We start from the raw sequence: 23,081 nt of genomic DNA on the forward strand, positions 1-23,081 counted from the left end.
ATAAAACTTAGTCTTTGTATGGCAAAAACACAAAATATGCAGTATTTTCCCCCAAAAATATTTAAAATTTAAATATTATACGTGATTTTTTTTTTAGCTTTCAATCTTCAATCTCCTGCTGTTTTACCCGTCGATTTGAAAATGTTTTTTTAATTCCGTTTGTTTTATGCTGTTTTTGTCATCGAAAACTTCTTTTTATGAAAAAAAAAAAATCACAAAAAATGCAATATTTTCCCCCAAAAATATTTCAAATTTAAATATTTTATGTGATATTTTTTTTTTAGCTTTCAATCTACAGTCTCGTTCAGTTTTACCCGTCGATTGTACATATTTTTTCTTTTAAAATTTTTCTATGATTTTTGTTTGTTTTATGCTGTTTTTGTGATAGAAAACTTGTTTTTTATGGCAAAATCACAAAAAAGGCAATAATTTCCCCAACACTTCTTTCAAAGTGGAAGATTCGATGTGAAGTAATTGAAGCCTTAAATAGGTCAATAATTCATAACATTGTTTTTGATGAATTATTATTTTTGAGCAAAAACAGTTAAAAACTCCCAATAAAATTGTCATAAAAGCATTTAAATGTCACTTTTTTAAAAACTTTCATACTTAAAACTTTAGATCAACCTCAGATCAAACCGTTGATTATAAGTGTGTATCAATTTTTTATACATTTTTTGCCATTTTTTGTCATAGAAAACGTATTTTTTATGGCAAAAACACAAAAAATGCATTATTTTCCCCAACGTTTTTTTCAAAGTGCAATATTTGATGTGAAGTAAAGAGAGAATTCATAACAACATTAATTTAGATACATAATTTTTTTTTAACAATGGCAGCTTAAAAAAAATCAATAACAATTCTCTAAAAGGTGTTGAATAAAAAACACAAATTTATTACAATTCTCTAAAAGGTGTTGAATAATAACACAAATTTATTACAATTCTGTAAAAGGTGTTAAACAAAAGTAATATAGTTTTGTTTACTTTCAACACTTAAATCTCAGTTAAACTTTGGATTTTTTATCGATTATGAGTTTTTACAATTTTTCTATGTTTTATGTATGTTTTATGCAGTTTTTGTCACCCAAAAATTATTTTTCATGGCAAAAACACAAAAATTGCAATATTTTCCTCCAAATTTCTTTCAAAGTGGAACATTTCAAGTGATGTAATGGTAGCCTTAAATAGGTCAATAAATCATAACAACATTGATTTTGATTCATTATTATTGTTGAGCAAAGACAATTAAACCCCCCCCACTAAAATTTACTTTTTAAAAATCTTTCATTGCTTACATTTTTAGATCAACTTCAGATCCAACCCTTGAGTGTAAGTCTTTATCGATTTTTCTTTTTTTGTTTGTTTTATGACATTTTTGTCATAGAAAACTTATTTTTATTGCAAAAACACAAAAAATGCAATATTTTCCCCAACATTTTTTTCAAAGTGGAATATTTGATGTGAAGTAAAGGGAAACTTAAACAGGTCAATCATTCATAAAATTGGCTTTGAGTACATTTTATTTTTATTTTAACAATGGCAGCTTAAAAACATCTATTAAAATTCTCTAATAGGCGTTAAAAAACAAAAATATCAATTGAAATTCTCTAAAAGGTTTAAATAAAAGTGATAAATTGGGTTTTTTTTGTTTATTTATTTTACTTTCAACACAAATCTCAGCTAAACAACAGATATTTTCATCAATTCAAATTTTTAAAATTTTAAATAAAACTAAATAAAACTTAGTTTCTTATGGCAAAAACAAAATATGCAGTACTTTCCCCCAAAAATATCTAAAATTGAAATATTTTATACGATTTTTTTTTTTAGCTCATCAATCTTCAATCTCGTTCAGTTTTACCCGTCGATTGTACATTTTTTACAATTTGTCTATGTTTTATGCAGTTTTTGTCATAAAAAACTAATTTTTTTTATGGCAAAAACACAAAATATGCTATATTTTCTCCAAATTTCTTTCAGAGTGGAACATTTGATGTGAAATAATTCCGAACAACATTGATTTGGATTCATTATTATTTTTGAGTAAAGACAGTCAAAAAATCTCACAAAAATTCTCATAAAAGCATGAAAAATGTCCCTTTTTTTTAAACTTTAATCGTGATAATTCGATTTTCTTTCCCACGCTTTGAACCATGAGGCTTATAAAACTGTGCAGCTTTTTCTTCGCATATGGCCATAATTCAAATAGTAAAAAAAACAAACATGCATAGACAATGAATAGGCGTGGTGTTGTTTGCGCTATGGCACCATCTTTGGCACGAGTTTACTCACTGCAGGCACTGCATTGGGCTTCTGTTTGGACTGAGCTTTCAACAAGTGCCGTTCCGTCTTACTCTTCATTGCGTTTCTACTTGTATGGATTCTTCATTCATCGCTACAAGCAAAGTTTGTAAGTTTTACAATATACCTAAAACAATTCTTACTTACTAACACATCCAATGTGTAATGTCTGTAGGAGTGTTTTCACACGTATTTGTACGTGCTATTGTAATGTAATCACGCGAACCTAATTAGCAATAGCTAATACCCTAACACGTTTACAATTGTCTGTGCTAGTATTATTAACTTACAATGGCATTCTTTTTGTGTTGTTTCAGTTTCAGAAAGTCCTCAGTAAATTCACCAAAACGTCACCGTGGAGTTATTGCACTGCAAAAAATTAAATCTAAGTAAGATTAAATATCTCAAAAAAGGGTGATATTTGCTTATTTTCTGTCTGATAAGATCATTCTTCTCACTAAGCAGATTTTATGTTATTCTTTTACTTGTTTTAAGTATTTTGGTCCTAAATGATCTCAGTAAGATATTACAGCTTGTTGCTGAGATTTGATGACCTATATTGAGTAAAACATGCTTGAAAGTAGAATATCATGTGTTGCAAAGCTGTGTCATCCACACTCATAAATATAAAACTACTTTTTTAAAGTAATAATTTCTTATTTTCATGCATGAAAAAAAAAGACAAATGGACTTTGCTGTTTTTTATTTTCAATAAAACAATACCAAATATGTACTAAATAGTGGTGCAGTTGTTATTAGTGAGAATATACTTATTTTAAGGTGTTTTTGGTTTCATTAAGGTTAGCTAATTTTACATGTTTTGGAAAGTCTTGACAAGTTAAATTTTCTTGTTCTATTGGCAGATAATGTCACATAGTTCACATAAAATACCCTTAATTCTTGTTTTTTTTTCCCTTGTTTTTGAACACTGACTTTTTGTAGTGCGAGTCTGGAAAGCCACTTTCCGCAGCTAGCAGGTCCATGACCATGACTTCTGTTTTGTTTGATCAGCCGTTTTACTGCCATGAGACAGTAGTTAGGAAACACTTAAGATACGCAAATAAACATTTAAAAAATATTTCTGTGTAAATAACTAATTTCACAACATATATATTGGCGACTTACACTGCAAAAACTGAAATCTAAGTGATATTAAATATCTCAAATAAGGGTAATATTTGCTTATTTTCTGTCTGATAAGATCATTCTTCTCACTAAGCAGATTTTATGTTAGAGTTTTTTACTTGTTTTAGGTCTTTTGGTCCTAAATGATCTCAGTAAGATATTACAGCTTGTTGCTGAGATTTGATGACTTATATTGAGTAAAACATGCTTGAAAGTAGAATATCATGTGTTGCAAAGCTGTGTCATCAACACTCACAAGTATAAAACAATTTTTTTTTATTAATAATTTCTTATTTTCAATCTTAAAAAAAAAGCCAAATGGACTTTGCTGTTTTATTTTCAATAAAACAATATAAAATATGTACTAAATAGTAGTACCGTTGTTATTAGTGAGAATATACTTATTTTAAGGTATTTTTGGGTTTATTGAGGTTAGCTAATCTTACTTGTTTTGGAAAGTCTTGACAAGCCAAATTCTCTTGTTTTATTGGCAAATAATTTTGCTTAATTCAAATAAAATACCCCTTTTTTTTTTGCTTTTGAACACTGACTTTTTGCAGTGAGAGTCTGTTTAGCTGATTGGAGAGCCAGCTTCCGCAGCTACCGGGTCCATGAGCATGACTTCTGTTTTGTTTGATCAGCCGTTTTACTGCCATGAGACAGTAGTTAGGAAAAAATAAAAGGTATGCAAATAAACATTTACAGAATATTTCTGTGTAAATAACTCATTTCACTACGTATATATCTGCGACTTATAGTCCAGTGCGGCTAATATATGGAAAGATGTAAGTTTTTTTTTCTTCTAAAATACTTTCTAGAGTCCCGAAAATAGGGTCACTTTAAAGGCCTACTGAAATGAGATTTTCTTATTTAAACGGGGATAGCAGGTCCATTCTATGTGTCATACTTGATCATTTCGCGATATTGCGATATTTTTGCTGAAAGGATTTAGTAGGGAACATCGACGATAAAGTTCGCAATTTTTGGTCGCTAATAAAAAAGTCTTGCCTGTACCGGTAGTAGCAGACGATGTGCGCGTGACGTCACTGGTTGTAGATCTCCTCACATCTGAACATTGTTTACAATCATAGCCACCAGCAGCGAGAGCGTTTCGGACCGAGAAAAGGACAATTTCCTCATTAATTTGAGCGAGGATGAAATATTCATGGATGAGGATAGTGAGAGTGAAGGACTAGAAGAAGAAAAAAAAAAAAAAAGGGGCAGTGGAAGCGATTCAAATGTTATTAGACACATTTACTAGGATAATTCTGTAAAATCCCTTATCTGCTTATTGTGTTACTAGTGTTTTAGTGAGATTATATAGTTATACCTGAAAGTCGGAGGGGTGTGGTGACCGCCAGTGTCTCTGAGGGAAGCCACGGAGGAGCCAAGAGAGTTGCAGCTGCCTCTTTGACAGCTGCAGGAAGAACGACACAAGCTCCGCTCATGTCTACGGTAAGAGCAGACTTATTACCACAATTTTCTCACCGTCACCTGCCAGTTGACATGTGGTAGAAAACCATGTTCGCTTGACCGCTCTGTTCCATATTAAAGCTTCACCGTTATCTTTAGGGATGTAAAAAAAAAAACACAGGCGGTGTTTGTTTTGCTACAGCCGACCGCAAAACACCGCTTTCCACCAACATCTTTCTTCTTTGTAGTCTCCATAAATTAATTGAACAAATTGCAAAAGATTCAGCAACACAGATGTCCAGAGAACTGTGTAATTATGCGATTAAAGCAGACTACTTGTAGCTTGGATCGGGCTGGAAGAACATGTCCGCTACAACCGGTGACGTCACGCGCACTCGTCATCATACGCGTTATCATTCCGCTACGTTTTCAACAGTATACTTTGCGGGATATTTAAAATTGCAATTTAGTAAACTAAACCGGCCATATTGGCATGTGTTGCAACGTTAAGATTTCATCATTGATATATAAACTATCAGACTGCGTGGTCGGTAGTAGTGGGTTTCAGTAGGCCTTTAAATGGGTCGGGAGATTGTGCCTGAACGTTCTAAGCTCCCGCTTCAAAATGCCAGTCTGACAGATGGACCGAAAACAAAGGTCTCACCTGTGCGATGTCGTCGATGCAGGTGAGGGAAAAGGCGTGCCCCGCCAGCTCGTACGCTCGACTTTCCAGCGCCACCAGCTTGGCTTGCATCACGCGTTTTTGTCTATCGCACTCGTCGACGCTGAAACCCACGCCGTTGAGTTCCAGCAGCGCCAGACACACTTGGCAAGGCATCTCCACGCTCGTGAAGGAGTCTGCACGTGCGGGAACGGGATACCACATGTACAAAACGACGAAACGACGACTTATGTTTTCCTACCCAGCATGCCGTCCTTGTCGAGCAGAAGACTGAGATGGTTCATGACGGCGTACGCGAGCACGCTGGTGGTGGCCGCCCTCACGCGAGGACAGTACGCGTGGGCGTTCCCCAGCCCGTCCAAAAGGGGGAGCGCGTCCGGACAATAGACGGTGACCATGTTGGGCAGGGTTCTCTCCTCACTGCCAGGGTCCAACAGCCAGCACGCCACCTGGAGGCAGCCCATCAACACCCGTTAGGACAGGAAGTGGTTTCAAACCCTCTCCTCACAGTCCTGTTCTGAGCAGCTGTTATTATTAGTGACAAAGATCTACAGCCCCAACAGGAACAGCTAAAAAAAAAAGGTTAATTATTCCAATTACACTGCAAAAACTGGAATCTAAGTAAGATTAAATATCTCAAAAAAGGGTGATATTTGCTTATTTTCTGTCTGACAAGATCATTCTTCTCACTAAGCAGATTTTATGTTAGAGTGCTTTACTTGTTTTAAGGGTTTTGCTCCTAAATGATCTTAGTAAGACATTAAAGGTTGTTGCTGAGATGTGATGACCTATATTGAGTAAAGCATGCTTGAAACTAGAATATCAAGTGTTGCAAAGCTGTGTCATCAACACTCACAAGTATACAACTACTTTTTTAAAGTAATAATTTCTTACTTCAAAATCATGATGCCGAGCGCATATCATTATGTCAAGATAATGGCACTAGCATTGACTTCATTTAAGAATATTTTTTAACATATTGAACAAAAAAGGTCTGTTTTTTCTACCCAAAAAAAGTGAACTTGTTATTAGTGAGAATGTACTTATTTTAAGGTATTTTGGGTTCATTGAGGTTAGCTAATTTTACTTTTTTTGGAAAGTCTTGACAAGCCAAATTGTCTTGTTCTATTGGCAGATAATTTTGCTTAGTTCAAATACGATACCCTAAAAGGTTTTTGTTTTTTCTTGATTTTGAACACTGACTTTTTGCAGTGTATTGAGTCAACTTTGGCTGGGAGCTGATGTGATCATGTGACTATTTGCATCCAGTAAGACTGACTAGGCCACACAATCAAACCATCAGTTTTACAGAAAATGTGCCCTTTAAAGGGGATCTGCACTTCTTTCATCAGCCACAATCTTTATTAGAGACAAGAACACACATCCTTCCCTTTTCAGTGCTTCCTAAATAGTACAAAACTGCTAGTAAGAGACAGCTAACAGTGCAGGTAATGAGAATTTGATCCATTTCAGCTATAAAGCCCTAATACAACATTCGAAAAGCTCCAACATCGTTTTGTATACAGTCGTGGTCAAAAGTTTACATACACTTGTAAGGAACACACTATCATGGCTGTCTTGCGTTTCCAATCATTTCTACAACTCTTATTTTTTTGTGATAGAGTGATTGGAGCACATACTTGTTGGTCACAAAAAAAAGATCAAAAAGTTTGGTTCTTTTATGAATTTCTTATGGGTCTACTGAAAATGTGACAAAATGTGCTGGGTCAAAAGTATACATACAGCAATGGTAATATTTGTCCCTTGGCAAGTTTCACTGCAATAAGGCACTTTTGGTAGCCATCTACAAGCTTCTGCTTGAATTTTTGACCACTCCTCTTGACAAAATTGGCGAAGCTCAGCTAAATTTTGGGGTTTTCTGACATGGACTTGTTTCTTCAGCATTGTCCAAACGTTTAAGTCAAGACTTCGGGATGGCCATTCTAAAACCTTCATCTTAGCCTTTAATAACTTTTAACGTGTGCTTGGGGTCATTGTCCTGTTGGAACAGCCAACTGCGCCAAAGACCCAACCTCCGGGCTGATGATTTTAGGTTGTCCTGAAGAATTTGGAGGTAATCCTCTTTTTTCCTTTTCCCCATTTACCATCTGTAAAGCGCCAGTTCCATTGGCAACAAAACAGGCCCAGAGCCTAGTACTACCACCACCATGCTTGATGGTAGACATGGTGTTACGCCTACCGGCCTCACCTTTTCTCCTCCAAACATATTGCTCACCTTTTCTCCTCCGAACATATTGCTGGGTATTGTGGCCGAACAGCTTCATTTTTGTTCCATCTGACCACAGAACTTTCCTTAAGAAGATCTTATCTTTGTCAGTGGGATGTCAGATGAAACAAAAATGGAGCCGTTTGGCCACAATACCCAGCAATATGTAAGGAGGAGAAAAGGTGAGGCCTTTAATCCCAGGAACACCACGCCTACCGTCAGTTGTAGAAATTATTGGAAACTTAAGACAGCCATGACGTTATGTTCTTTACCAGTGTATGTAAACTTTTAACCACAACTGTATTAACTGTAAGTATGTACAGTGGAACCCTCAATTTACAAACCTCTCTATTTATGAACTTTTGGGTTTACGAACATTTAAACCGCGCTAATTATGCCTGTGTGAGTGCCGTCATTCACTAGATACTTATTTAATTACGTTACACATACTTTTAATATCTATATCAATCTATATCAGTACACTAACCTCCAAACTGTATGTACATACAATGTGTGTATGTATGTATGGATGGACGTTTTTTTACTTCTTTGTCATTAAATTCAAAAGGTTTAATTTTGTAGTTATATTACAGCGTCCTCAAAAATCCAAACATTTAAAAGCAAGACTGAAGTATATCGATGTTTTAAATAAAAGTAATGTAAATATATTTTTAATACCTTTCAAAGTCATATTTAACTATTTTTTTTAAATTCAAATTGCTGGATTTAAGACTTTTTAAGACTGCACGGATATCCTGATTCGTCCAACACACCTGCACTGTTTGCCGCCTCATCCTAGCAGTTTTCCACCATTTAGAATGCACACAAAAGGGTAAGACATCTCTCACATAAGGGATTGAGGATGATCTTCAACATTTTTAAAAATAAGTGCATTTTTCTTTTAAAGTGAAAGACACACACCTCACTATTTGGCAACAATAATAGTCAATTAGGGCTAATTTTTACAAAAGCATATATTAAAAACAAAAGGGTTTGCATAAGGTGGATTTTGTCAAGGATGTACAACTTGATCCAAACTATTCTTTCTAGTCTCTATTGAAAGTTAAAGTTAAAGTACCAATGATTGTCACACACACACACACACACACTCGGTGTGGCAAAATTATTCTCTGCATTTGACCCATCCCTTTGATCACCCCCTGGGAGGTGAGGGGAGCAGTGAGCAGCAGCAGCGGTGGCCACGCCTGGGAATCATTTTTGGTGATTTAACCCCCTATTCCAACCCTTGATGCTGAGTGTCAAGCAGGGAGCTAATGGCTCCCATTTTTATAGTCTTTGGTATGACTCGGCCGGGGTTTGAACTCACAACCTACCCATCTCAGAGCGGAAACTCTAACCACTAGGCCACTGAGTCTGCTATTGAGCCTATTTGTTCTGAATGAGAGGTCAAAAGGCAGCAAATGAGACATTACCACTACGTTTATCGACGTTTGATGGATCTGGGACTAAAAAAAGATCATGTTAATATTCCACTAATATCCTAAACAGCACAAATCTCTCACCTTGGGGTCTTCACATCGTCCCTCCAAGCTGATGCCGCAGCTCAGCACCAGCATTTTGTACACCTGGATGATGTCATAGGTGACCACCACCCTCCCTCCAGCGGCTGGCCCGCAGAGACCCGCCTGCACGTGTGCGAGCCTCTCGCCTACTGACAGACTCTCATCCAGGGCGGGAGGAGCCAGGCTCAAACTCAAACCTGGGAAGCAACAAGGGGGACGGACAATTAATCGGATTAAATTAAGGCTTCCCAATATACTCTAAATGAAGAAAAAAAAACGTGCATGAGCTTGTAACGGTGAGCATTTCATGAAAGCTGCTTTTATACCCAATCTTAGCACCCACATGTTCCCAATTAGCTTATTCACCTGTGAGATGTTCCAAATAAGTGTTTGATGAGCATTCCTCAACTTTCTCTTTTTTTTTGCCACTTGTGCCAGCTTTTTTGAAACATGTTGCAAGAATCAGATTTCAAATGAGCTAATATTTGCAAAAAATAAAGTTTACCAGTTCAAACGTTAAGTATCTTGTCTTTACAGTCTATTCAATTGAATATAAGTTGAAAAGGATTTGCAAATCATTGTATTCAGTTTTTTCAAAGAATCAGCACCTCCAAGTCCGAGTCCATGGTTCTCGCCCGGAAAAGGGTGGAGTGCCATCTCCGGGTTGGGGAGGAGACCCTTCCCCAAGTGGAGGAGTTCAAGTAACTTGGAGTCTTGTTCACGAGTGAGGGAAGAGTGGATCATGAGATCGACAGGCGGATCGGTGCGGCATCTTCAGTAATGCGGATGTTGTACCGATCCGTTGTGGTGAAGAAGGAGCTGCGACGGAAGGCAAAGCTCTCAATTTACCGGTCGATCTACGTTCCCATCCTCACCTATGGTCATGAGCTGTGGGTTATGACCGAAAGGATAAGATCACGGGTACAAGCGGCCGAAATGAGTTTCCTCCGCTGGGTGGCGGGGCTCTCCCTTAGAGTTAGGGTGAGAAGCTCTGCCATCCGGGAGGAGCTCAAAGTAAAGCCGCTGCTCCTCCACATGGAGAGGAGCCAGATGAGGTGGTTCGGGCATCTGGTCAGGATGCCACCCAAACGCCTCCCTAGGGAGGTGTTTAGGGCACGTCCAACCGGTAGGAGGCCACGGGGAAGACCCGGGACACGTTGGGAAGACTATGTCTCCCGGCTGGCCTGGGAACGCCTCGGGATCCCCCGGGAAGAGCTGGACGAAGTTGCTGGGGAGAGGGAAGTCTGGGCTTCCCTGCTTAGGCTGCTGCCCCCGCGACCGACCTCGGATAAGTGGAAGATGGATGGATAGATGGATGGATTCAGTTTTTATTTAACATTTACACAACGTACTAACTTCTAATCCACTTTCAATTCACTTTATTTGTATAGCACATTTAAACAACAGAAATGTTTCCAAAGTGCTGCACAAAAATATTAAAAATAATATTCAAATATTATCCTTAGCTCCACCAATGACTGAATAAACGAAAAAAATATATACATATAAAAAAATATAAAAATAAATATGATTAAAAACGATTTTAAAGGGTAAAACCAATTAAAACAATAAATAGAAATCAAAATTTAAAAAACACAGAGGACCACACAACTGATGTAGTGTTAAAAGCCAAAGAATAAAAGTGGGTCTTAAGAAGAGACTTAAAACACTCCACTGTGGGAGCAGTTGTAACATGGAGGAGCAGAGTGTTCCAGAGCTTAGGGCTGACCATAGAGAGGGCCCTGTCTCCCCTGGTTTTAAGTCTCGTCTTAGGCACCAAAGGCTGAAGCAGGATCTCAGAGCGCGGGCAGGAGTGTAAATTTGGATGAGGTCCGAGATATAATGAGGTGCCAGTCCATGTAAAGCAGGTGTCTTAGACACGTGGCCCGCAAGACATTATTTTGCGGCCCCCACTTTAATATGAAAGTTTAATGTTAGTGCGGCCCGCGAGTTTTATATGAATGGCGCTTGACAGCGTTGTGTTATTTGGGTGCAAAATGGCTCTTTCAACGTTCTGGGTTGCCTACCACTGCATTAGTGGAAAAGCGGCAAATGAGTGAAGTGAAGCGACAGACGTTGCCATGGAGACGAGGGTTTTCTCACGTGCCTGGCTCCAGTCACACCGCGACACCTGTATGTCACTAATAACAGTCCCCGATAACCTGGACCAATTCAAACCGTTTTTTGTTTTTTTTATTGTTTAATTTGCATTGCCTCACATGATGAACACTACATATATTTCTATATAACGCCGGATAACACTCCGGGGGCCGTCACTTTTTTTTGCGCTCGCTATCCCGGTACCTTGCGGGCTATTATCCGCCGACAGCCGTGTTGCTGTAGGGAGGAAAAGCCGAACGACACATAACATTCTCCGTGTATCAGCTAAATACAAATATATTCCACAACCCCAAACATGTCATTCTCAAAGCCTGCAGTGAAGAGAAAGCTTTGTGATGAGCAAAGACAATTCCAGGAAAAGTGGGAGATGCAATATTTCTTTGTTGAGCACAGGGGCACCCCGATGTGTCTTATTTGCACAGAGAAAAAAACATTTAAGAGATACTTTCTTGTGGTCCAGCCTCACGCAGACTCTGCATCCAGTGGCCCCCAGGTAAATTGAGTTTGAGACCACTGATATAAAGCTTTAAAAGCAAACAGCAATGTTTTAAAATCAATTCTACAAACCCCGTTTTCATATGAGTTGGGAAATTGTGTTAGATGTAAATATAAACGGAATACAATGATTTGCAAATCCTTTTCAACCCATATTCAGTTGAATATGCTACAAAGACAACATATTTCATGTTCAAACTGATAAACACTTTTATTTTTGCAAATAATCATTAACTTTACAATTTGATGCCAGCAACACATTTGAGAAAGAAGATGGGAAAGGTGGCAATAAATACTGATAAAGTTGAGGAATGCTCATCAAACACTTATTTGGAACATCCCACAGGTGTGCAGGCTAATTGGGAACAGGTGGGTGCCACGATTGGGTATAAAAACAGCTTCCCAAAAAATGCTCTGTCTTTCACAAGAAAGGATGGGGCGAGGTACACCCCTTTGTCCACAACTGCGTGAGCAAATAGTCAAACAGTTTAAGAACAACGTTTCTCAAAGTGCAATTGCAAGAAATTTAGGGATTTCAACATCTACAGTCCATAATATCATCAAAAGGTTCCGAGAATCTGGAGAAATCACTCCATGTAAGCGGCATGGCCTGAAACCAACATTGAATGACCGAGACCTTCGATCCCTCAGACCGCACTGTGTCAAAAACCGACATCAATCTCTAAAGGATATCACCACATGGGCTCAGGAACACTTCAGAAAACCACTGTCACAAAATACAGTTCGTCGCTACATCTGAAAGTGCAAGTTAAAGCTCTACTATGCAGAGCGAAAGCCATTTATCAACAACATCCAGAAACTCCGCCGGCTTCTATGGGCCCGTGATCATCTAAGATGGACTGATGCAAAGTGTGAAAGTGTTCTGTGGTCTGACGAGACCACATTTCAAATCGTTTTTGGAAATATTTAACATAGTGTCATCTGGAACAAAGGGGAAGCGAACCATCCAGACTGTTATCTACGCAAAGTTCAAAAGCCAGCATCTGTGATGGTATGGGGGTGCATTAGTGCCCAAGGCATGGGTAAAGTACACGTCTGTGAAGGCACCATTAATGCTGAAAGGTACATACAGGATTTGGAACAACATATGCTGCCATCTAAGCGCCGTCTTTTTCATGGACGCCCCTGCTTATTTCAGAAAGACAATGCCAAGCCACATTCAGCACGTGTTACAACAGCGTGGCTTTGTAAAAAAAGAGTGCGGGTACTCTCCTGGCCCGCCTGCAGTCCAGACCTGTCTCCCATTATGAAGCGTAAAATACGACAGCGGAGACCCCGGACTGTTGAACGACTGAAGCTCTACATAAAACACCAATGGGAAAGAATTCCACTTTGAAAGTTTCAACAATTAGTTTCCTTAGTTCCCAAACATTTATTGAGTGTTGTTAAAAGAAAAGGTGATGTAACACAGTTGTGAACATGCCCTTTCCCAACTACATTGGCACGTGCTGCAGCCATGAAATTCTAAGTTAATTATTATTTGCGAAAAAATAAATACAGTTTATGAGTTTTAACATCAAATATCTTGTCTTTGTGGTGCATTTAATTGAATATGGGTTGAAAAGGATTTGCAAATCATTGTATTCCGTTTATATTTACATCTAACAAAATTTCCCAACTCATTTGGAAACGGGGTTTGTAAAATGGACAAGGAGACAGTGCAAACTCTCAAGAATTGGTGTTATATGCTCACGTATAACCCCACCCCATAAAACTTCACTGGTTTTGGGTTTTGTAAATCGGGCTCTAGTGTGTATGTGTGCACCTTGGTTCTGCTCTCGCTGAAAGGATATGTAGTAAGCGTCTCTTGCTCCCCAGCAGACAGACAGTCCAATCAGCACCGATCCATCACTGCCTCTTACTGGAAACCCGTCAGCTGTTTACACAAAAACACAAAACACGTTAATCATATTTCCCTGCGAGCAAATGCCTCTGCATTGATCACCTCCAATTTCCCCGTCCTGCGCCTTTGGGCGCTCCTTCTTCTCCCAGGCCAAAGCCAGAGAGAATCGCTCTTTCGTTTCCCACTCTTCCACAAAGGCGTCGAAGAGCCGCCGGTTGCTGGACACGTCGATGATGGAGAAGGCGCCGCTGGAGGAAAGCGGCGCGTCCTGGGAGAGCTGTAGAGAGAAGCCCCCGTAGGAGTCCGGCGGCGTGTCCTCGCAATGAGGCTGCAGCTGGGTGGCGTTGTCAGGTGGCGGAGGCTTAGGAGGTTCCCCCCGGTGGAGGTTGGAAGGAGTCGACTGGTTGAATGGCGGGATGGCAAGAGGCGACTGGATGGAGGTCGTGGTTAGTTTTATTCTGGGCGTCACGGGCGGGGTCTCCTGAGTAGGAGGTACAAGGTCACCAGCAGAGTCAGGCCTCTCTATTGATGGTTGTAATCCTGCAGAATCCCTCTCAGGGTCGTCCGTGATTGCCATCTGCATGGGAGCAGCATGGTCGACCGTGCCTTTGAGGTCTGATGGGATGTTCTGCACAGGCTGATCAGACATACTAGGCCAGCGGTCAAAGATCTCCTGCAGACCCGGACTGCAATCAAAGCTGCTCTCAGGTGCAAAACGGACATCCGGTCCATGGTCTCCACTTTGCAGTGAAACTTCATCTTGAGCTTCACTTTGTGGCCCGGCTTGCTCCTCGTTGCCTTCATGAAGGCCGCCCTCCTGCTTCTCTAAAAAGTGCTCGCCCACCAGCATGGAGTCGCCCCACTCCGACAGGTTGAAGGAGGACTCGCCCCACTGGATGGCCTCGTGCTTCTCCGCCTGCTGGTTGACGAGGAGCTCGCTGCGGCGTCGCTCCTGCGCGGACAGCAGGGGGCGCCCACATCCAGTCTCCTCGTCTACCGGTGGGCGCGGCGGGATTTGGCGTGGGCTCGGCGAGTTCTCATACAGACTGTCAAACAAAAAGCTGCTGCTTCGGTTTGGGTTGTCCTCAGCGGCATTGTTACCTTCATCGGGAGAACAATCCTGCGGAAATATCAGAATTTGCCTTTAAATTGACATTTTAAAGTTAAAAAGTTAAAGTACCAAGGATTGTCACACACACACTAGGTATGGTGAAATTTGTCCTCTGCATTTGACCCATCCCCTTGTTCACCCCCTGGGAGGTGAAGGGAGCAGTGGGCAGCAGCGGTGCCGCGCCCGGGAATCATTTTTGGCGATTTAACCCCCAATTCCAACCCCAGGGAAGAAAGGGGTCTCATTTTGATAGTCTTTGGTATGACTCCGCCGGGGTTTAAATTGGTGGTTTTAGCTGATATAAAGACTTTCAGGTGTTTGTATATGTTTATGTTTAGGTATTTGGCAGACGCTTTTATCCAAAGTGACATCCATCCATCCATTTCCTACCGCTTATTCCTTTTTGGGGTCGCGGGGGGCGCTGGGGCCTATCTCAGCTACAATCGGGCGGAAGGCGGGGTACACCCTGGACAAGTCGTCACCTCATCGCAGGGCCAACAGAAATAGACAACATTCACACTCACATTCACACACTAGGGCCAATTTAGTGTTGCCAATAAACCTATCCCCAGGTGCATGTCTTTGGAGGTGGGAGGAAGCCGGAGTACCCGGAGGGAAGCCACGCAGTCACGGGGAAAACATGCAAACTCCACACAGTAAGATCCCAAGCCCGGGATTGAACCCAGGACTACTCAGGATCTTGTCAAGACAGAATAAACTATCTGCTGCTCCAGCAACAGAGATACAGTATATAGGTCCATAAGATATATAGATATCTAATGTATTCATACATTGTTTATGTAGGATATATGCATGTATATAACATAATCATATTAATAGCTGACCGTTTTTTCCCCCTTCTCTGGGATTACATTCCCAGTTTTGATCTCGGACGTCTGGTCACGTATAGCAGTGTTTTTCAACCTTTTCTGAACCAAGGCACATTTTCTTCATTGAAAAAATCCCGAGGCACACAACCAGCAGAAAGTTCTGAAAAATTAAACTCAGCAGCCGATATTGACAATAAAAAGTCATTGTCGCATGCTTCACTATAGCTCTTGTCTGAAAGTAGGTGTACTCTCACCACCTGTGACATCACACCCTGACTTATCTTTTTCTGTGTGTCGTGTTTTACTTCTTGTTTGGCGCTCTTATTTCGGTGGCTTTTCCTACTTTGTTGCTATCTTCCTGTACCAGTTTCATGTGGTCCTTGACCGCTATTCCCCGCACCTGCTCTGTTTCGGCATTTAAAACTATGTAAGTTGTGCGGACGCTATACTTCTTTGTGGGGACATTGTTGATTGTCGTGTCATGCACGGATGTACTTTGTGGACGCCATCTGCTCCACGCGCTGTAAGTCTTTGCGGTCGTCCAGCATTCTGTTTTAGTTTACTTTGTAGCTAGTTCAGTTTTAGTTTAATTTTGCATAGCCTTCCCTAATCTTCAATGCCTTTTCTTAGCAGCATTTTCCTGTTGTTTACTTTTGGTTTAAGAGTTACATACCTTTTTACCTGCACAATGCCTCACGCTGTCGCCTGCATACTGTGATCACGACAAAACAATTAGCTACCTGCTGCCACCTACTGATATGGAAGAGTATTACAGGGTTACTCTGCCGAGGCTCCAGACAGCACCAACACTCAACAACAACACATCATTTGCAGCCTACAATTACTGGGTTATGACCGAAAGGACAAGATAGCGGGTACATGCGGCCGAAATGCGTTTCCTCCGCCGGGTGGCGGGGCTCTCCCTTAGAGATAGGGTTAAGCAGCTGCTCCTCCACATGGAGAGGAGCCAGATGAGGTGGTTCGGGCATTTGGTCAGGATGCCACCTAAACACCTCCCTAAGGGAGGTGTTTAGGGCACGTCCAACCGGTAGGAGGCCAAGGGGAAGACCCAGGACACATTGGGAAGACTATGTATCCAGGCTGGCCTGGGAACGCCACGGGATCCCGAAGGAAGAGCTGGATGAAGTGACTGTGGAGAGGAAGGTCTGGGCTTCCCTGCTTAGGCTGCTGTCCCCGCGACCCGACCTCAGATAAACGGAAGAAGATGGATGGATGGAATTACTGGTTTGCAAAAAGTTATTTTTAATCCAATTAGATGAAATGACAATCTCCAACGGCACACTAGACTTTATCTCACGGCACACTAGTGTGCCGCGGCACAGTGGTTGAAAAACACTGATTTATAGCATATAAGAATATTCTATTACTGTTAAGCAAACTATGAATAATAAAACATGCCAAAACGTGTGTCCTTTATCATAGCTACACGTATGACAAAAAAATACTCGTGAAAATCAGTGGTATTCAGTGAGGTAAAATGAATTAAATGCGCAGACAGTTCATTGCTCCTGCCAAATGAATCGCACTGAGTGGAGTGGATCACCACTCCAAGATGGCTGGCCCGCGTCTCGTCAGCGCCAGTAGGCAGTAGCGCTCGACGCTGCATTTACTTATAAGATATCTATGGTTAGCACTGTAGCTCACATACGAGTGGTGTTACCTTGTATGTGATATATAAACGCGTGCCACGATCATTACTCACCTGATGACTGGTCTCCAGGATGTGATCCATCTGACTGTCTGTCAGAGAGACATTGAAATTTGGGCATGCATTGTCCTTTGCTTCAAGTCTGGTTCTTCCCTCGCCTTTGTCCTTCTGCTCCACAACTGCATCTACCATTTCCTCATCACACACATCAGCTTCATTCAAATCCTGCGGATGTCTTACATCGTGTTCTAATCCCGGTTGGACAACAATTATCCTTTCGGTTTGCGTGTCCAATTCAAAGCTGTCGCCAAACGTCTCTTCTGGCCGCCTGGCATCTGGCTGCACTCCATCTGCTGCGTAGAGCTCAGGGGATGAAAAAATGTCCACCACAGCCCCCTCCACCCTCCTTCGCTTGGCTTTAGGGGACAGTAATGTACTTAAATCAGTCTTTTTCCCTTGGGGAATTGTTTTTAGGACGGGGACAGGAGTGACATCAGTGGGGTCTTGTGGCTTGTTGTCGGTTTGTATGGACTGCAGAACTTTGTTTAGGATCTGCGTATGCTTGAGTTTTCCCGTCTGCACAGATGACAAACCAAGCCTCGAAGTACCACCAACTTCTGATGTCCTGTGGTGTTCTTCCAACCTGGGAAGTGGGGCTCTAAACCGAGGGAGAGGCATCGGAGGGAGATCTGGTTGTTGGGGTTGAAGCACTGCAGGGCTGGACATAATGTCAGCCAATTCTTGCGTCATGCTCCTTATAACGAGTGCTTCCTTTTTTCTGACTGAAACTTGACTTCTGCCTTTGTCCTGCTCTCCATTTTCTGTACCACCTTTCACAGAAACCTCAATGTCAGATTTTCCCCTTGCACTCAAAAGTTCCTGGACGACCAAATCCTCAGAGCAATAAGTGGGACGCGTCTCAGGTTCTCCGTGTTTCACGTGTTCATTTCTCTTTGGTGTAACATCAACCGTCTTGGTTTTCTGACCTGCACCTGCCTCTTGATGGTCTTGTTGTAAGCTGTGTACAGCAGGAGCGCCAGGGGGAACTGTTGAGGGGTCCCACTGAATCCCCAGCCGTGCCAGGTCTCCTTGAAGGAGGAGCTTTGCCTCGGACACAATGGCGACGGACGCTTCCTGCTCCGTCAGGGCCCGCCCGCCGCTCACCCACACACAGCGGAGGTTCCTTCGCTCCACTGCTTCCACCTCGCTCTCATCCACCGCACGCTTGGAACTGAGGAAGGAGACAGTGGAATTAGGGCTGCGCTAATAAAAGTGAGGACACCCCTCGTGTTCACCCCTTTGAGAAAATATAATACATGGTTGCTGCAATGTGAGGCAAGCACAGCGGAAACTCAATATACGAACCTCTAAATCTGTAAACTTTTCAATGTACAAATATTTAAATTGCACCTAAAATGCCGGTGTGTAAACCATGTCTGTGCGTACAAACATTCGGTCATTCATTTTAGAGAGAAGAGGGAACCCACACACACACTTCCCTTCTTCTCTGCCTGCTCTTCTCAGTCTCATGATGGCACACCATCTTCCATTCGTGACAGCAAGGTAAAAATTATTTCAGTTTTAACATTTTTCATTATTGTAGCAACATAGTTGTTAATGTTTTTGAGCCCAAAAGAGACTTGTGTGCGGTGCACGCGCGTTGACCGTTCAGCCTGCTGTTGTGTTATTTTGATAATGAGAAGATGGTTGATCCATATACATATACACATAGATGGATGTGTACTATGGCTATGAGTTGTTGTTTTTTTTTTTTTTTTTTCCCTTGGCCTCAGTCTGCACCCCCACTCCAGGGCCTAGGCTAAGACCGATTTTTTAATTTAATTTTAATCTTCTATTTTTTTCCTCCCCTCCCCACCCCCCTTGTTTACCTGTATGTCATCTTTTTTGTAAGGGGCGCTGGAAGCCGGCAGACCCGTCAGCGATCCTGTTCTGTCTCCCTGTAATGTTTGTCTGATCTTGGATGGGATTGTGCTGAAAATTGTAATTTTCCTGAAGGAACTCTCCTGACGGAATAAATAAAGTACTATCTATCTATCTATGAACATATATATATATATATATATATATATATATATATATATATATACACACACACACACACACACACGTATATGTATATGTATATATATATACACATATACAAATATATAGAAACACACACACACATATATATATATATATATATACACATACATAAACACATACATATATACAGTATATATATATATATATGTCTTGATTGGATTATCCAGAGAATAGTGCTCGATACCGTGGTAGAGCGCAATATGTAGGTGTGGGAAAAATCACAAGACTACTTCATCTCTACAGAACCCACTCCAGGAAACCAACTAAAAAAAGAGCAGAAAACGAAACAACATCATCTGGTACAATCTGCCATTCAGCAAAAACGTCTCAACCAACATCGGCCACAAGTTCCTCACTCTGATCGACAAACACTTGCCCAAAGGCAACACCCTAAGAAAAATATTCAACAAGAACAACATTAAATTGAGCTACAGCCGTATGAATAACATACAACAAATCATTTCAAACCACAACAAAGCAATTGCAAAAGGACTGCCCACCCCCAGACTAAACGACTCTGAAACCAATAAGGAATGTAACTGTCGCAAGAAACCTGATTGCCCTCTCAACGGAGGGTGCTTACAGACATCAGTCGTTTACCAAGCAAAGGTAACACGCAAGGACATTAACACATCCGACACGTATGTAGGATTAACCGAAGGAGCGTTCAAAACAAGATGGAATAATCACAACGCCTCCTTTAGAAACCAGACTTTGCGGAATTCTACAGAACTCAGTAAACACATTTGGAACCTCAAAGACAATAATGTTGAATATTCAATAACATGGCAAATTCTTGCATCCAGCACACCTTACAACAGTGGTAATAAAAGATGCAACCTATGCTTGAAAGAGAAACTGTTTATTATATATCATCCAGATCTATCATCCCTCAACAAGCGCAGTGAAATCATTTCAACATGCCGCCACAGACAGAAACACATCCTAGGTAACACATGAGCCAATCACCACGCCCCTACACCTGCCTGTACCCACCCACTCTGTGTATGTGAATGCTTCCATTAAAATCTCCTGATGATTGAGGGAACCCCTCATGAAACAGTTCTGTAGAGATGAAGTAGTCTTGTGATTTTTCCCACAACTACACATATATATATATATATATATATATATATATATATATATATATATATATATATATATATATATATATATATATATATATATATATATATATATATAATAAATAATAAATGATAAATGGGTTGTACTTGTATAGCGCTTTTCTACCTTCAAGGTACTCAAAGCGCTTTGACACTACTTCCACATTTACCCATTCACGCACACATTCACACACTGATGGAGGGAGCTGCCATGAAAGGCGCCAACCAGCACCCATCAGGAGCAAGGGTGAAGTGACCCACGGGTTGCGCACGGCCACTCTTCCACTGCGCCACGCCGTCCCCTATATATATATTTATACACACAAACTCACATACATAAATACAAACACATATATATATATATATATATATATACACACATATACATATATACATATACATGTATACATATATACATACATGTATACATACATATGTGTATATATATACATATATGTGTGTGTATATATATATATATATATATATACACACACACACACACACACACACACACACACACATGTACATACATATATGTGTAGATATACACAAATAATATAGATACATATGTATATATATATATATATACATATACATATATATATATATATATATACATATATACATATACATATATATATATATATATATATATATATATACACACCAAATATATACATATATGGGTATATATACACACGTGTGTGTATATATATATATATATATATATATATATACACACATATATACATATACACAGATATATAAACATATACACATATAAATAAATATACACACACATACATATATATACATGTACACATATATACATACATATATGTGTATATATACACACAATATATATACATGTGTATATATATACACACACATATATATTTATATATACATATACATATACATACATATACACATACATACATACACATATATACACACATACTTACTGTACCGAAAATGAACCGAACCGTGACCTCTGAACCGAGGTACGTACCGAACCGAAATTTTTGTGTACCGTTACACCACTAGTATATGTATATATAAACATTTATATATGTATATATATATGTGTGTATATTTATATAAACCGTATTTCCTTGAATTGCCACCGGGGCGCTAATTAATTTAAAACCTCTTCTCACTCCTGCGCTTACCAAAGGCATGCGGTAAAAGTAAGTATGCGCTAATTATTTTAAAACCTCTTCTCACTCCGGCACTTACCAAAGGCATGAAGTAAAAATTTTAGTGTGATGTAAGCTTAGACGTTAAATCTTACTGAATAGCTCTAAATCTTCTTCCCTTTATGCGATTTCCAATTACCGGTATTGAAATCAGCCTCCTCCATTTTGAAAATGATCACAGGGGAAGTGTCACTCGTGACGTCACGAGTTTGACCAGGCGGTAACACTAAGCATGGGCTAATTATTTCACGAAGCGAGTTTGACCCGCCAGTAATTCAAGGCAGGCGCATACTATATGCCCTGCGGCAATTCAAGGAAATACGGTATAAATAAATATACACACATATATACACATATATAAATGTTTATATATACATATACTAGTGGTGTAACGGTACACAAAAATTTTGGTTCGGTACGTACCTCGGTTCAGAGGTCACGGTTCGGTTCATTTTCGGTACAGTAAGAAAACAAAAAAATGTAAATTTTTGGGTTATTTATTTACCGAATTTGTAAACAATGGCATAACATACATGTACACACAGGGTCCATTGCCAGGGTTAATACATATATAACAGATAAAATAAAAACTAAATAAGTTAAGGCTCAGAATGGTTTCTTAACAAAACTTTTCTACATATAAAGTGCTTTTTTGATTGAGACTTGTATTAGTAGATTGCACAGTACAGTACATATTCCATACAATTGCTAACACCCCAATATGTTTTTCAACTTGTTTAAGTCGGGGTCCACGTTCATCAACACCGCCCGCGTTTTTTGTAGACATGTTCCATTAATATTGATGTTAAAGATTTCTTTTTTTGTGAAGAAATGTTTAGAATTAAGTTCATGAATTCAGATGGATATCTATTACAATCCTCAAAGAGGCCACTTTAAGTTGATGATTACTTATATTTGTAGAAATCTTTATTTATAATTGAATCACTTGTTTATTTTTTAACAAGTTTTTAGTTATTTGTATATCTTTTTTTCCAAATAGTTCAAGAAAGACCATTACAAATGAGCAATATTTTGCAAAGTTATACAATTTAATAAATCAGAAACTGATTACATAGTGCTTTATTTTACTTCTTTATCTCTTTTTTTCAACCAAAAATGCTTTTCACAGGGGGGTACATCACTGAAAAAAGGTTGAGAACCACTGTGTTATGAGAGTAGCATGTGTGTGTGTGTGTGGCCCTTTATGATGTGACGCATGTGACGTCAGTCAGTGTGTGAGCGAGCGAGGTGAGGGACCTTAGCACGAGTGCGGCTGGTGTTTTGTTGGA

At 39.9% G+C, this 23,081-nt stretch overlaps 1 protein-coding gene across 1 annotated transcript in view; it reads right to left on the bottom strand.

Moving 5' to 3' along the window:
• The window catches only part of polq (polymerase (DNA directed), theta), a 112,932-nt gene that overhangs the window by 28,245 nt on the left and 61,606 nt on the right, over positions 1-23,081 (bottom strand). The window contains exons 19-24 of the mRNA XM_061906837.1: positions 17,418-18,594; positions 13,856-14,873; positions 13,676-13,786; positions 9,274-9,470; positions 5,765-5,972; positions 5,506-5,699 (exon numbers count right to left, since the gene is read on the bottom strand). Of these exons, the coding sequence (XP_061762821.1) occupies positions 5,506-5,699; positions 5,765-5,972; positions 9,274-9,470; positions 13,676-13,786; positions 13,856-14,873; positions 17,418-18,594 (2,905 nt within the window). The remainder of the gene's footprint in view (positions 1-5,505; positions 5,700-5,764; positions 5,973-9,273; positions 9,471-13,675; positions 13,787-13,855; positions 14,874-17,417; positions 18,595-23,081) is intronic.

Source organism: Nerophis ophidion, linkage group LG01, assembly GCF_033978795.1.
Source record: "Nerophis ophidion isolate RoL-2023_Sa linkage group LG01, RoL_Noph_v1.0, whole genome shotgun sequence".
NCBI lineage: Eukaryota > Metazoa > Chordata > Actinopteri > Syngnathiformes > Syngnathidae > Nerophis > Nerophis ophidion.